Source organism: Hemiscyllium ocellatum, chromosome 14 (assembly GCF_020745735.1).
Source record: "Hemiscyllium ocellatum isolate sHemOce1 chromosome 14, sHemOce1.pat.X.cur, whole genome shotgun sequence".
Classification (NCBI taxonomy): domain Eukaryota; kingdom Metazoa; phylum Chordata; class Chondrichthyes; order Orectolobiformes; family Hemiscylliidae; genus Hemiscyllium; species Hemiscyllium ocellatum.
In genome coordinates, this window is record NC_083414.1 from 33,129,874 (window position 1) to 33,143,602 (window position 13,729).

At 38.2% G+C, this 13,729-nt stretch overlaps 1 protein-coding gene across 3 annotated transcripts in view; it reads left to right on the plus strand.

The window, feature by feature from the left end:
* Window positions 1-13,729, plus strand: part of cacna2d3a (calcium channel, voltage-dependent, alpha 2/delta subunit 3a) — a 953,890-nt gene that overhangs the window by 873,117 nt on the left and 67,044 nt on the right. For all 3 annotated transcript variants that reach the window (XM_060835584.1, XM_060835582.1, XM_060835583.1), the window contains one exon: window positions 443-554. In XM_060835584.1, the coding sequence (XP_060691567.1) occupies window positions 443-554 (112 nt within the window). The remainder of the gene's footprint in view (window positions 1-442; window positions 555-13,729) is intronic.

Genomic DNA, 13,729 nt, shown 5'->3' on the forward strand with positions numbered 1-13,729 from the left:
AGGTGAGAACTATCAGGGTTTTTTCAAACTAAATTTGGTACCAAAAGAACTTGAATTTGGAAGTGTAGAAATCTGATGCTCATACTCTTCAAATAGAGCACGTGAATTTCATTGGTTGCAATAGATTCCTGAAATTGCTTTAAATTTCCACAAGATGGCATTGGAAATGCACTATCTGTTAATAGATGTAAGTTTTCTCAATTTTCAGCTTTATCTTTTAATTCTTACTCCCATCAATACAGTTTTGCATGCAGAATGTTACTACAGTACCTATTAAATTTGTTTGGCATTTTAGATTTTCTCTCATTACCTCAGCGTTTTTCGATCACTTTTATTCGCTGGTGGGAATTAGAGACTTAAGTCAGGTTAACAAACTCAGTGGAGTTAAATAAATTCACAAAATGGATTATAGCTAACATTATGGTTATTGCATATTTTTTAGCACAGAGTCCTAAGCAAGTTCTTCAGCCATGTGACACTGAATATCCAGCCTTTGTGTCTGAGCGAACTATAAAGGAAACTACAGGAGCAATCAGCTGTGAAGGGTGCTACAAGTAAGGCATATTCCCACTTCTTTAAATCTGAGTTTGTACATATGTATTGGGGTCAATTTCTGTATTTCACCAATAAACATTCTCAATGATATTCCCACAAAGTAAAAGAAATGTACTGAAAGAAGAGAATAATCAGTCATCATTACCCATGGATAACATAATACACAAAACTGTTCAAATAGTTAACATGTTGATATGATATTTTGTTACATATTTGTTATGCTGCATGTCTCCGCAAAGTGACTTTCAGTTCTTTGACAGGACATGAATGTTTCCTCATGATCTATCAACAAAACTTGCAACTGAGGTTGAATTCAGTATTTCTTTTCTTCCATCTTCCTTGGAGCTGAAATGTCTTCATGTCACCTAACCAAATCAAGCTAGCTACACAGATATGGAGTCAGAATTCAAGATTCAGAATTATCCTTGTTATCCATGAATTTGCTACCCATGGATCCACATTCTGTGAGATTATCCCCAGACCTCATCTTCCTTTTCCCATTGACTCCTCCAATATTATCATGCGCACTAGGTAGGAGAGTTACATCGTACCGGGATCAGCAGCTTTTTGTTGTCCACGGGAGGTCCATGCCCATATCTCCAATAGATAACATGGATTTAGAGTAATGCTTGCAGTCACTTATGCAATTGGTACTATTTTTGGCTTTCCTAGTGATCAAACATTTATTTTGCATGTTGTGTAGTCAATGAAAACATAGCTTTGTCAGCAAGTGTTTTTATTTCGAAAGTAAAGTAAAGGTTTTATGTTTCAGGTTATTTAATTGCCACGATTTAACCAGCAGTATTCCATAATTATTCTTGCAGAGTAAGCTAGTTTGTTGAATCCGATAAAGCATGAATGTATTGACACATTCTGTGTGCTTACCCTTATGGTTACAACTGTTGAGTTAAGGTGGAAGCCATATGATTTAGGGCACTGAAAAACTTAATTCTAATTTCTTTTGCTTTTAGTTAAACTTATCAAAGATTAAAAATGACTAATTATTTTTGAACTGTTCTTTTAACATCTCTACATTATGTTCCTGTTTAAAGAAACATTAAATAGATTGGGACATGGTTTCCAAGTTCATATTAATATATGCCTTTAAAAAAGTTTTTTTTTGCTTTACCATAACCCGATTAGCTGTGCAAAAAATGTGCAGCAAGTGTTCTCTTATTAGAATTAAATTAGAAATATGACAATGGGTGAAGCTGCCATAAACTGTTTGTCCTCATTTTCAGGTAAGCATGATAATTTTTTAAAGATGTTTTGTTCTGCTGCTATAAGTATTGGGACTGTTTGATTATTTATATCTCAGAGTTTTCCTCAAGGTTCATATGATTAGCAAAAACTCCATATGTCCACAGGAAATAACAATGATTACTGTTTCAATGCATTATTAGCAAAGGATCAAAATATTACACAATTATGATTTTAAAACACTGAATGCCCTGGAAGTGGGGAGGATAAGGGTCAACAGAAACAGGTATTACCATAAACGGAATTATATATAAACATTTTCCATCGTGAAATCCAGTTATTGCAATAGATGAGTAATGTGATAGTTTTAATCTTGGTGCAAAGATATTGCTGTGTGGCAAGTACATACAAAATGATTACATAAATGAAAGGTTAAGTGCCTTCTGCTGTGAAGTATAAACATGCAATGTGAGATAGTTTTTAACTTCCATAACCAAATGGATTCTCAACATTATGGATCACCAAATGCCTGGCTGAAAAACGAATTTAAAGGAAACATAATGTTGAAATAAATTCTAGACAGATCTACCAAAATTAATGGGTTAGATTTCAAGAAGGAGCAAGGAATAACTAAAAGATTAATAGGGGAGATAGTTACTTATGAAAGAAAGGCAACTTATAATATAAAAACAGCAAGAGTTCCTTCAAATATTGAAGTGGGATAGGATAAGCTAATGCTGGTACATTAGAAGGTGAGACTGGGGAATCAGTAATGGAAACAAAAGTAATAGCGGGGGAGTTGAACAGATATTGTGTTTGTCTTCATTGTGGAATACTTAGAAAATTTTCCAATGATATTTGAAAATCAAAATGTGAACAAGAAACAGAAACTTAAAACAATCACCATCAACAAGGAAAAGTGGCCTGGAAAACTATTCGACCTACTGGCTGACAAGTCCCTCGACCTGCAACATAGGGACTTAAACAAGAATTGGCTGCAGAGACAGTAGACGAATTAGTTCTAATATTCCAAAGTTCCTTCAAATCTGGAAGGATCCATGAAAGAAGGGGAACATGTTTAACTAGTCTATTTTAGATTTTTTTAGAGTTAGCAACAAGCAACAGGTATAAAGGATTACCTATTGATGTGTACTTGGATTTTATAAGCTACCATATAAAGACCATGACACAAGCTGGTGGGGAGGATAGCATTGGATAAAAAATATTGTTTGTTAGCAGAAACAGTGAGTGAGGCTAAGTGGACCTTTTCAAGTTTGCAACTGTTACAAGTGAACTACCAAAGGGATCATTGCTGGGACCTCAACAATGTACAATCTATATCAATGGCTTGAATGAAAAGACCAAATGTATAGGAGTTACTTTGCTGATGGAGCTAAGATAGATAGGAAAGCAACTTGTCAAGAGGCAGTAGAAAATCAGCAAAGGGATATAGATAGTTTATGATTAAAATTTAACACTTTTAAGATGGTGATGAGGTGATTTGTTTTTGTTCTGGGAGGGTTATTATATGTGGAAATCACTTGCCAAAAGGTAGTGGCTGCTGGGTTATTGAATTTATTCAAGGCAGCATTGTATGGAATTTTTGTATAAAAGATGGGAGTCAGAAAAGTCAGGAAAGTGGGATTGAGACCAAACCAGAGTAGCCCAATGTAATGGAATGGTGAAGCAGGCTGGAAGGGCCAAGTGGCCTACTCCTGCTCTGAATGTCTATGCTTTGTAATAGATCAAGTACATTTAACACTCAGCTGGAGTTTTAGGTGACACACACTGACACCAAGCCCAGAGTACTGTGTTCAGTTAGGTCTCCTTTTCTGAAGAAGTATGTTCTGGCTATGGAGGGAGTACAGCAAAGGTTGAACCAGACTGATTTCTAGGATGATGTGGAGGAGTCGGTGTTGGACTGGGGTGGACAAAGCTAAAAATCACACAACACCACGTCATAGTCCAACAGGTTTATTCAGAAGCACTAGCTTTCAGAGTGTTGCTCCTTCATCAAGTAGATGTGTAGAATAAGACCATAAGACAAGAATTTATAACAAAAGATTACAATGTCATGTAACTGAAATGATATATTGAACAAACTTGGATTGGTATTAAGTCTTTCATCTTTGAAAATGTTTTGGTTCATTAATATGCAAGTCCCAGAACTTCTTTGAAGTACCTTCTCGAGATAAGGTTTTATAACAAAAGGTGACATCTCAGCTCAGACAATGCATTAAAGATGTGAGGTTAGAGTCAGGCTGTATCTCAATCTTGAGTCAGGCTGGTTCTATTTCCAAAGTGGAATTTACAAAATATTACATATGTTGACTACATGCATTGACTGCCTGCAAATTGTGCATTTTTTGAGCAAAATAGAATGTATCTGCAAATTATAATTCTGTAATATTTTGTAAATTCCACTTTGGAAATAGAACCTTCTGGAGTACTGTTCCTAATTTTGGTCATCCTGCTGTAGGAAGGATATTATTAAGCTGGAAAGGGTTCAGACCAGATTTACCAGGATGTTGCTTGGAATGGAAGGTTTGAGTTATAAGACAAGGCTGGATAGGCTGGGACTATTTTCACTGGAGCATAGAAGGTTGTGAGGTGACTTTTTAGAAGTTTATAAAATCATGAGGCTATAGATGAGTGAATGGCAAGTGTCTTTTCCCTAGGGTGGGGAATTTCAAGAATGGAGGGATTATTTTTCAGGTGAGAGGGGAAAGATTTTTTAAAAAGACAAGGGGCAATTTTTTTACACAGAGAACAGTTTGCATATGGAATGAACTTCCAGAGGAAGTGTTGGATGCAGATACAGTTACAATGTTTAAAAGATATTTGGATACATTAATAAGAAATGTTTGGAGGGAGGTGGGACTAGTTTAATTCGGGATTATGGTCGACATGGACAGGTTGAACTAAAGGGTCTGTTCTCATGTTTTATAACTCTATGACTGTATAAGTTAGTCACAGTTCTCAGGGCTAAAGGAATCAAAGAATATGGGAAGAAAGTAGGAACCGGGTACTGAGTGGGATGATCAGTCATGGTCATACTGAATGTCGAAGTGGTCCAAGGGGTCAAATCGCCTACAACTGTTCTATTTTCAATGTTTCTATGATTCCTTCTCAGAATGGAAAGGGATAATAGATGCCGGTTTTCTACTTGGCAATGAAAATTAAAATCAGCCTAACGTTGCTAGGAAATATGTTACCTGTAGCAACAGCTTTAATTTATGTTTATTTATAAGGCATTGAGGAGCTTGCCTGCCAGCTGGAGCGCTTTTATTGGGATGACTTGCCAAAACCACACACCAATGGAGCAGATATGTGCCTCAGCCCTGTGGGCGATGCTGGCTGGGTGAGCATTTATTGCCAAGCCCTAATTCCACTTGGGAAGGTGGTGGTGAGCTGCCATCCTGGACTGCTACAGTCCATTTGGTGTAGATGAGTCAGTTGGGAAGTGCTACGGAATGGTTAGCTGGCCAGACAAGTTAATCAACTTTCTTCGTTTCTTCTGCAGTGATGATTCTCACTGAAGATAATGTGAAAGAACCCTTTTAGGTGCAACTAGGTGGTTTGGTAGGCCATTTAAGAATGCACCACATTGTTGTGGATCTTGAGACAGATGGCCAGATGAGAATAGTAAGATTTCTGTCAGTGCAACAGAAAGGTCTCTATGACAATTTCATAGTCACTGAATTTATTTCTAGATTTATTAATTGAGTTTAAGTTCAACCAGTTTCTGCTATTGGTGAATTTGAAGCCATGTCACCACTGCAGTAGCCTAGACCTCTGGATTACGAATCCAGTGACAATATTACTATGCCAACACTTGCTTCAATTTGTCATAGAACATTGATTAAAATATTTGGAGCAAGATTCTTCAACATTATTCAATGAACAAAATAAAGAATAATCCTATTCATGGCCTAAAATTATCTCTTTCAAATTATGTAAAAGCTAGCATATTATGTTGTGTGATATTATTTTTACATGGCATTTTATAATCAACTTGTAAATTAATGATTCTGAAAGCAAATATACATCAAGTTGCAATACCAGCCAAATCACAAATAGGATGCTCTTCCAGTTATTTACTGTATAAGGTTTCATAGACTGCTATCTTTTAAGCTGCTTTTAATTTTGCTGTTGATAATTTACTTTCAATGATAAAAGCATTGTAAGAAATATCTGACATACAATTCCCTATCCACATTTAAACTAATGTGACTCCCATCTGAATCAATATTATTTATGTCCGCTCAGAAATTCATTTTGGATACATTGGTCATTAAAATAAAACAGCAAATAAAATAGTGATTTAAAAAAATGCAAGTTATCCTATCACAGAGATCTAGCTTGAATTAAATAGCTAAACTAAATTTCAATATGCACAGTGCTAATTGCTGTCTATAGGCACGAGTGATTGTAATTGACATCCCGTCATGAACGAGTGAGTTTCTTACATAGGGTCCACCCACCACTGACTTAATCACAGGATTTTTCTACTACCTTCACAGTTGTACATAGTCTTTCTTGCAATTAGACCAACATGTTTTTCGCTATGATGCATCTGCAGTATTTTGCCTTTCTAATAGTTATGATGTTAGTTTGTTTGTAATTGGCAATGACAGTTTCAAGATGGTACATTCTAACATGGATATCTGAATGAATTTATTTTCAAAATTATTAAATCATATAGGGACAATATAAACAAACCTTACATGCATCCTATATATCTTAAACACCCTAAATAATAGTCTAAAGATTAATTTCACTGCAGCTAATATTGTTTAGAGATTTTAACAACTGTGCTTGTACACTGTTAGAGAGATGTTTTGTAAATAGGGTTAATAATTATAGATTTTTTTGAGTGAAAAATTCTGGCATGAAATCACACAATGTATGGATAAAAGAATTTGAACTTACAATTTAGCTGTATCTTGATTCAAATCAACCCTTATATTTTGATGCTACCTTTTTAATTTAACAACAGGATAAAGAAAATAATTATTGAATTAACATTAATGCTTGCTTTGGAATTTCAAATTTTTTTCTCACAAAATAGAAGAAGTATGTAAATTTGTAGGAAGTAAAGTTCCTGTAGTTGCAATATATGTGAATGTTTCACTAAAATCATGAAAAATGCCAAGGACAGACTTACAAGCATATTAACCATAACTGAATCTTCCCTGTTCCAAACACACAGGACATAAACAGACAGATATGAGAGGTTACAGCCCTTGCAGGTTCATCATAATATGAAATTCTATGCATCATAGATCAGCAAGAAGCACAATTATAAGGATAGATAGAATCCACAATGTGTTTATAAAATGATGTGATGAATTATTTGAGTATCCTTGGTGCAAAAGAGCTTGAGGGAATTTTAATAACTGAACATTCCCAGTGGATAATGAGATTACTTTGATATATCAGTAGTGCAATAAATTCTGTCCAAGCCAGTGGGAAGTGCAAAAATGGAGATAACAGATGTATAATTTTGTCAACATTTGACCCACAGAAGGACAAGTGACCATGTTTGATTAGTAAGTGCAAAACAAAGTAATTACTCTTGACAGATGTTAGCAGATGAAATCTTAACATTTTCATGTGATATTCCTCTGTATTCTGTTCTAATGTAGGTGTGAATCCATTTCTTTTAAAGACTGTACCATTCATTTTTCATTCTGTAGCTGTAGATTATCTTTCTATAATGATTGAACCAATGATATTTGAAATACTCATAGCTGTTATTATGGATAGGTCCATTTATCATAAATTATTATTTCAAAATAATGCGGTAATTATAGTGCGGTAATATGAGATGATGCCATAGAAATCCCTTCTACCTTGAACTCATAATCAAACATTCACATTCTGAGATTTGCTTTCATTTTCATGTAGTTTTGAGTATACATAGAGCCTCCCACATATATGGATTTACATAAAAATTACAACATTGAAACAGGCCATTTTGGTCAATCTGTTAACTTTGGTACTTTTCCTCTATCGCAACAATTAATTGCATTCGGTCAATTTCATTATTGACAGCAACTAGCATTGTGGTTTGGAAAAAGGACAAAATTGAATTTATAATTTCAGCAGTAAGGAAAATAAAACTATGGAATCGTTTCCATTTCTATAAATAATGTACAGAGGCAACCTCTATTATCTGAACGTCAATTATCCGAATTTCGGATTATCCGAACAAGATCTCAATGTCCTGTAAAAATGTTATCCGTTATCCGAACAATAAGTTATCTGAACAAAATGCTCCCTGCCCATCTCATTCGGATAATCGAGGTTGTTCTGTAATTCCAACAACACAGGTGACCAATGATGAACAACACATAACTCCAAAGCAGAACCCCATCTTTAACTTGTAATTTCAATATTTTCTTAAAAGAACCTGAAAATTGGCAGAGGATGTAAATTAAGTTGCTGTCTGGAGAGAGAAATTCGTAGGATATAACATGGAAAGTGTCAAAAAACTTCAAACTGTGATCTCCTATAACTGTAAAGGTAGCATAGATTAATGATCCCCTGCTTAACAGCAAGCCATCTCCTGCAAATTAAATCCCAAACAGTTTGTAGTTTTTCTTTTGAAGAACACACAAGGATAAACTTAAAAAGTTAGTTTTAACTTCACTGGGTGTGTGCTTACAGGATTGAGCACTCTCATATGTACAGGTCTGTGTTCAAGCACTGGCATGTTGTAAAGGACACAGTTGAAGAACTATCCCTATGTTATCCCTGTGTCAAAAACAATGTGGGAAAGTGGGAAATTGTCCATTTTGGTAGAAAGATTAAAATAGAAGCATATTTTCTAAATGATAAGAGATTGCAGAACTCTGAGATATAGAGAGAGCTAGATATTCTTGAGCATAAATCATAGAAGATTAGAATACAAGTTTATTCTGAAAGGAATTTAACGCAAGAGTTAAGGAGATTATGTTTCAGTTAAACAGGGTGTTGGTGCAGAGAATGGGGTTGGCAGCGAGGGCAAGCAGGAAGGAATGTGAAGATTTGAAGGTTACTTAGAATGAGAGGCTGACCCTGCGACTCACTCCAGGCAGCATAAGTGCTGTTGTCCTCAATCTTTATCCAAATCATAATGAAAATGAAAATGGCTGCCATTCAGTAAAAGGTAACTTTTCATGCTAGTCACCAGCCCACCTTGATATCCACAGGACCAATGTACTCAGATGAAGTCTATACTCTTGTCAGTATTGTCAGTGAGTATTAATAGGCTTTATTAATAGACATGACCATAGATAAAGTAAGTGAAAAAAAGAACATGTTCCAGTATGCTTTGGCTTCCAGTTCCACGTGTGACCCAACAGCACTATGAAATTGTTCCTTTCACACCTGTTTGGTACCTATTTTTGAGTAGAAGTATACTTAATTCTTTACTCTACATCTCTCTCGAAGCCCTTTCACTGTTCTCCTTTAATGGTAAACATTTAATTAAGGATGTTCAACTCTTTTCTGCTCCCTACCCCCTGAAAGTAAGTTTCTTTGGTTTGAAGCATTAATTTCTGATCATCATAAGCTCTGTTGGAGAATCTAGAAGATGTATCTTCTCCCTAACTGTTGCCTGGGAAGGTGAACAAAAGGGTGCTGTGGAATGGCAACTTTTCTGCAGACAGGAATATTTCAGAACTCATCAGAAATTAGCAGTACATCATTGATGCTAAAGAAATAGATTTCTGGTCTGGAATCTATAAGAAAATACTAAATAAAAACTGAAAGAACTGCGGATGTAAATCAGAAACAAAAACAGAAGTTGCTGGCAGCATCTGTGAAGAGAAATCAGAGTTAACATTTTGGGTCTGGTGACCTTTCCTCACAACTGATGGTAGCTAAAAAAAATGTCAGTTTATATGCAGAAGATAGTGTGGGGGGGAAGGGGTATGGAGCAAACAAAGAGAGCAGAGTTGGACAGACAAAGGAGTTGGTAACGATTTGGCTGGGAGGGTGAAAAGCTGTTAATGGAGACTGTTAGTGGCTAACAACAGAGGGGGTGAGGAGTAAATGAGAGGAGAGGATAGAGCCCTAAGAGAGGGAAGAACAACTGGACAGAGGAAGGAGTGAATAACAATTGGCTAGGACCTAACAAGGCCCAGTGTGTGGGGTAGGGGACAAGGACAAGGGAGAGTTCAGGCCCTAAAGTTATTGAGTTCGATATTGAGTCAAGGGGGCAGCAGGGTCCCCATGAGGAAAATGAGGTATTCTTCCAGTTTATGCTGAGCTTCGCTGGAGCACCGCAGCAAGCCTGAGACAGAAACGTTGGGTAGGGAACAAGGTGGTGTGTTAAAGCGGCAGGCAACTGGTAGCTCAGTGTCTTTTTTCTCGCCAGAATGTGGGTGTTCTGTAAAGCGATCACCCAGTCTACATTTCATTTCCCCAGTGTCGAGGAGACTGCATTGTGAGTGGCAAATGCCATGGACTAGATTGTGTGAAGTGCAGGTAAAGTACTACTTCACCTGGAAGGTATGTTTGGGCCATTGGATATCAAAGAAGGTGGAGGTCACAATATGGTCTCCACTACATTGGGGAAACGAAGTGTAGATTTGGTGATTGCTTCGTAGACTACCTATGTTCTGCCCACCAAAATGGCCCTGAGCTTCCAGTTGCCTGCCACTTTAACACACTATCCTGTTCCCTGGCCAACATTGCGGTCTCAGACTTACTACAGTGCTCCAGCAAAGCTCAGTGCAAGCTGGAAGAATAATACCTCATATTCTGCTTGGGGTCCCTGCAGCCCTCTTAATATCGAGTTCAATAACTTTAGGGCCTCAACTCTCCCATGTCCTATCCCCCAACCCTAGATACCAGGCCTTGCTATTATATAGTCTACCAGTATATACTGCCTATTGTTAGCCACTAACAGTCTCCATTAACAGCTATTCACTCTTCTAGCCAGATCGTTATCGATTCCTTTGTCTGTCCAACTGTCCTTCTCCCTCTCTATGGCTCTATCCCTACCTATTGTTTACTCCTTACCCCTCCCCCCCACTCTATCTTCTGCATATAAACGGACATTTTCTTACCTATCATCAGTTCTGAGGAAGGGCCACCAGACCCAAAAGGTTGACTCTGATTTCTCTTCATCTGTTGACTTTGCCAGAACTTCTGTTTTTGTATCTATAAGAAATTCCTGCAATTGTATTGTAGACTGCAGATGCTCAATAACTGTATCTACTGTAAAGGTATAATTAACCCATAATTTCACACCAATGACAAGGATGAACCAGGGTCGATACATTGAAGGTTCTTTTTTTAAAAGGTACGATATCAACTTGTCCTTGCTTACATACCAACCCATAGCTTTATACAACAGATTCACTCCTTCAGAGCTCCTAATGGGTAAGCAGTTTCATCCTTGGCTCCCAAGACTCTAAATTACTATCTGAACAGATATTACACAGACTAACTTGAGGAAGGTCTGGCAGAAAGAGAATCACTAATGTACAAACCAGACTGTGGTCTTCAGTTGCTGTCATGATGTGCAGGATCTGCTACGACTCCAGCCTGGGAAGTCAGTCTGGACCCAGGACTAGAACTGACTCAGTTTTAAGTTCTTCAGTTCACATTTGGTCCTACTTTGCCCACAGCATTCTCAGACACACAAGATCAGCTTTGCTGAACACCAAGTGGCCTTTGCAAACCTGGAAGGATTGCTTAGTTATAAGGAAAGTTGTTATGATCACAGCCATTTATTGCCAAATTAGCAAATGCTATCACTTTTGGTGTTTTACTTCATTCTATTTCCTGGTCAGTTGTGTTTGTCACTGGTCATGTATGCAGTATCATACTTCTTTGTCATACAACCTGCATTGTTTGTTTGATCCCATGCACCACCTTATAAGAAAAGGTAAAGACACCATAGTCTTAACAGGTTCTTTTCATTGAGAGAGATGGCGGGTGATTGTTTAACATGAGGGTCACCATACTTCAGGTAAGGGGAGAGATTGGGGAGAATTCTTCATAGCAAACTCAGCTGGTGCAGGAATTATAGAATCATAGTGATGTACAGCGTGGAAACAATTGAACCCATGCTGTTAGCATCATTAACCAGATGTCTAGCCACCTGAGCTAGGTAAGTATAACATGTATTTTTTTATGATGAAAAATTGAGACAGACTACTATGAAGGATTACTTCATAGCTGAAAAGGAAAGGTAACTTGGAATATTGTGTATAGTTCTGGTCGCCCCATTACAAGAAGGATGTGGAAGCATTGGAAAAAGTGCAGAGGAGATTTACCAGGATGTTGCATGGCCTGGAGGGAAGGTTTTATGAGGAAAGGCTGAGAGACTTGAATCTGTTCTCATTGGAAAGAAGAAGGCTAAGGGGGGATTTGATAGAGACATACAGGATGATCAGAGGATTAGATAGGGTTGACAATAGAACATAGAACAGAGAAAAATACAGCGCAGTACAGGCCCTTCGGCCCTCGATGTTGCGCCGACCAAAGCATACCTAACCTACACTAGCCCAATAACCTCCATATGCTTATCCAATGCCCGCTTAAATGACCATAAAGAGGGAGAGTTCACCACTGCTACTGGCAGGGCATTCCATGAACTCACAACCCGCTGAGTAAAGAATCTACCCCTAACATCTGTCCTATACCTACCACCCCTTAATTTAAAGCTGTGTCCCCTAGTAACAGCTGACTCCATTAGCGGAAAAAGGTTCTCAGTGTCTACCCTATCTAAACCCCTAATCATCTTGTACACCTCTATCAAATCTCCCCTAAACCTTCTTTTCTCCAATGAGAACAGCCCCAAGTGCCTCAGCCTTTCCTCATACGATCTTCCTACCATGCCAGGCAACATCCTGGTAAACCTCCTCTGCACTCGTTCCAATGCCTCCACATCCTTCCTATAGTATGGCGACCAAAACTGCACACAATACTCCAGATGAGGCCGCACCAGAGTCTTATACAACTGCAACATGACCTCAGGACTCCGGACCTCAATTCCTCTGCCAATAAAGCCCAGTACACCATATGCCTTCTTCACAGCACTATTTACCTGGGTGGCAACTTTCAGAGATCTGTGTACGTGGACAACAAGATCCCTCTGCTCATCCACACTACCAAGTAGCCTGCCATTAGCCCAGTAATCCATCTTCTTGTTACTCCTACCAAAGTGAATGACTTCACACTTAGCTACATTGAACTCCATTTGCCACCTTTCTGCCCAGCTCTGCAACTTATCTATATCCCACTGTAACCTGCCACATCCTTCTTCGCTGTCCACAACTCCACCGACTTTCGTGTCATCTGCAAACTTGCTCACCCAGCTTTCAAGCCCCTCCTCTAGATCATTTATAAAGATGACAAACAGCAATGGTCCCAAAACAGATCCTTGTGGTACACCGCTAGTAACTGCACTCCAAGATGAACCTATTCCATCAACTACTACCCTCTGTCTCCTTCCAGCCAGCCAATTCATAATCCAAACCTCTAATGCATCCTCAATGCCATACCTCCGTATTTTTTGCATTAGCCTACCATGGGGTACCTTATCGAACGCCTTACTAAAATCCATATACACCACATCTACTGCTTTACCCTCGTCCACCTCCTTAGTCACCTTCTCAAAGAACTCAATAAGGTTTGTGAGGCATGACCTGCCCTTCACAAAACCATGCTGACTATCCTTGATCACATTATTCCTATCCAGATGTTCATAAATCCTATCCCTTACAATTCTCTCTAAGACTTTGCCCACAACAGAAGTGAGACTCACTGGCCTATAGTTACTCGGGCTATCCCTACTCCCCTTCTTGAGCAAGGGGACCATATTCGCTATCCTCCAGTCTTCTGGCACTATTCCCGTAGACAATGATGACATAAAAATCAAGGCCAATGGCTCTGCTATCTCCTCCCTAGCTTCCCAGAGGATCCTAGGATAAATGCCATCAGGCCCAGGGGACTTATCTATTTTCATCCTTTC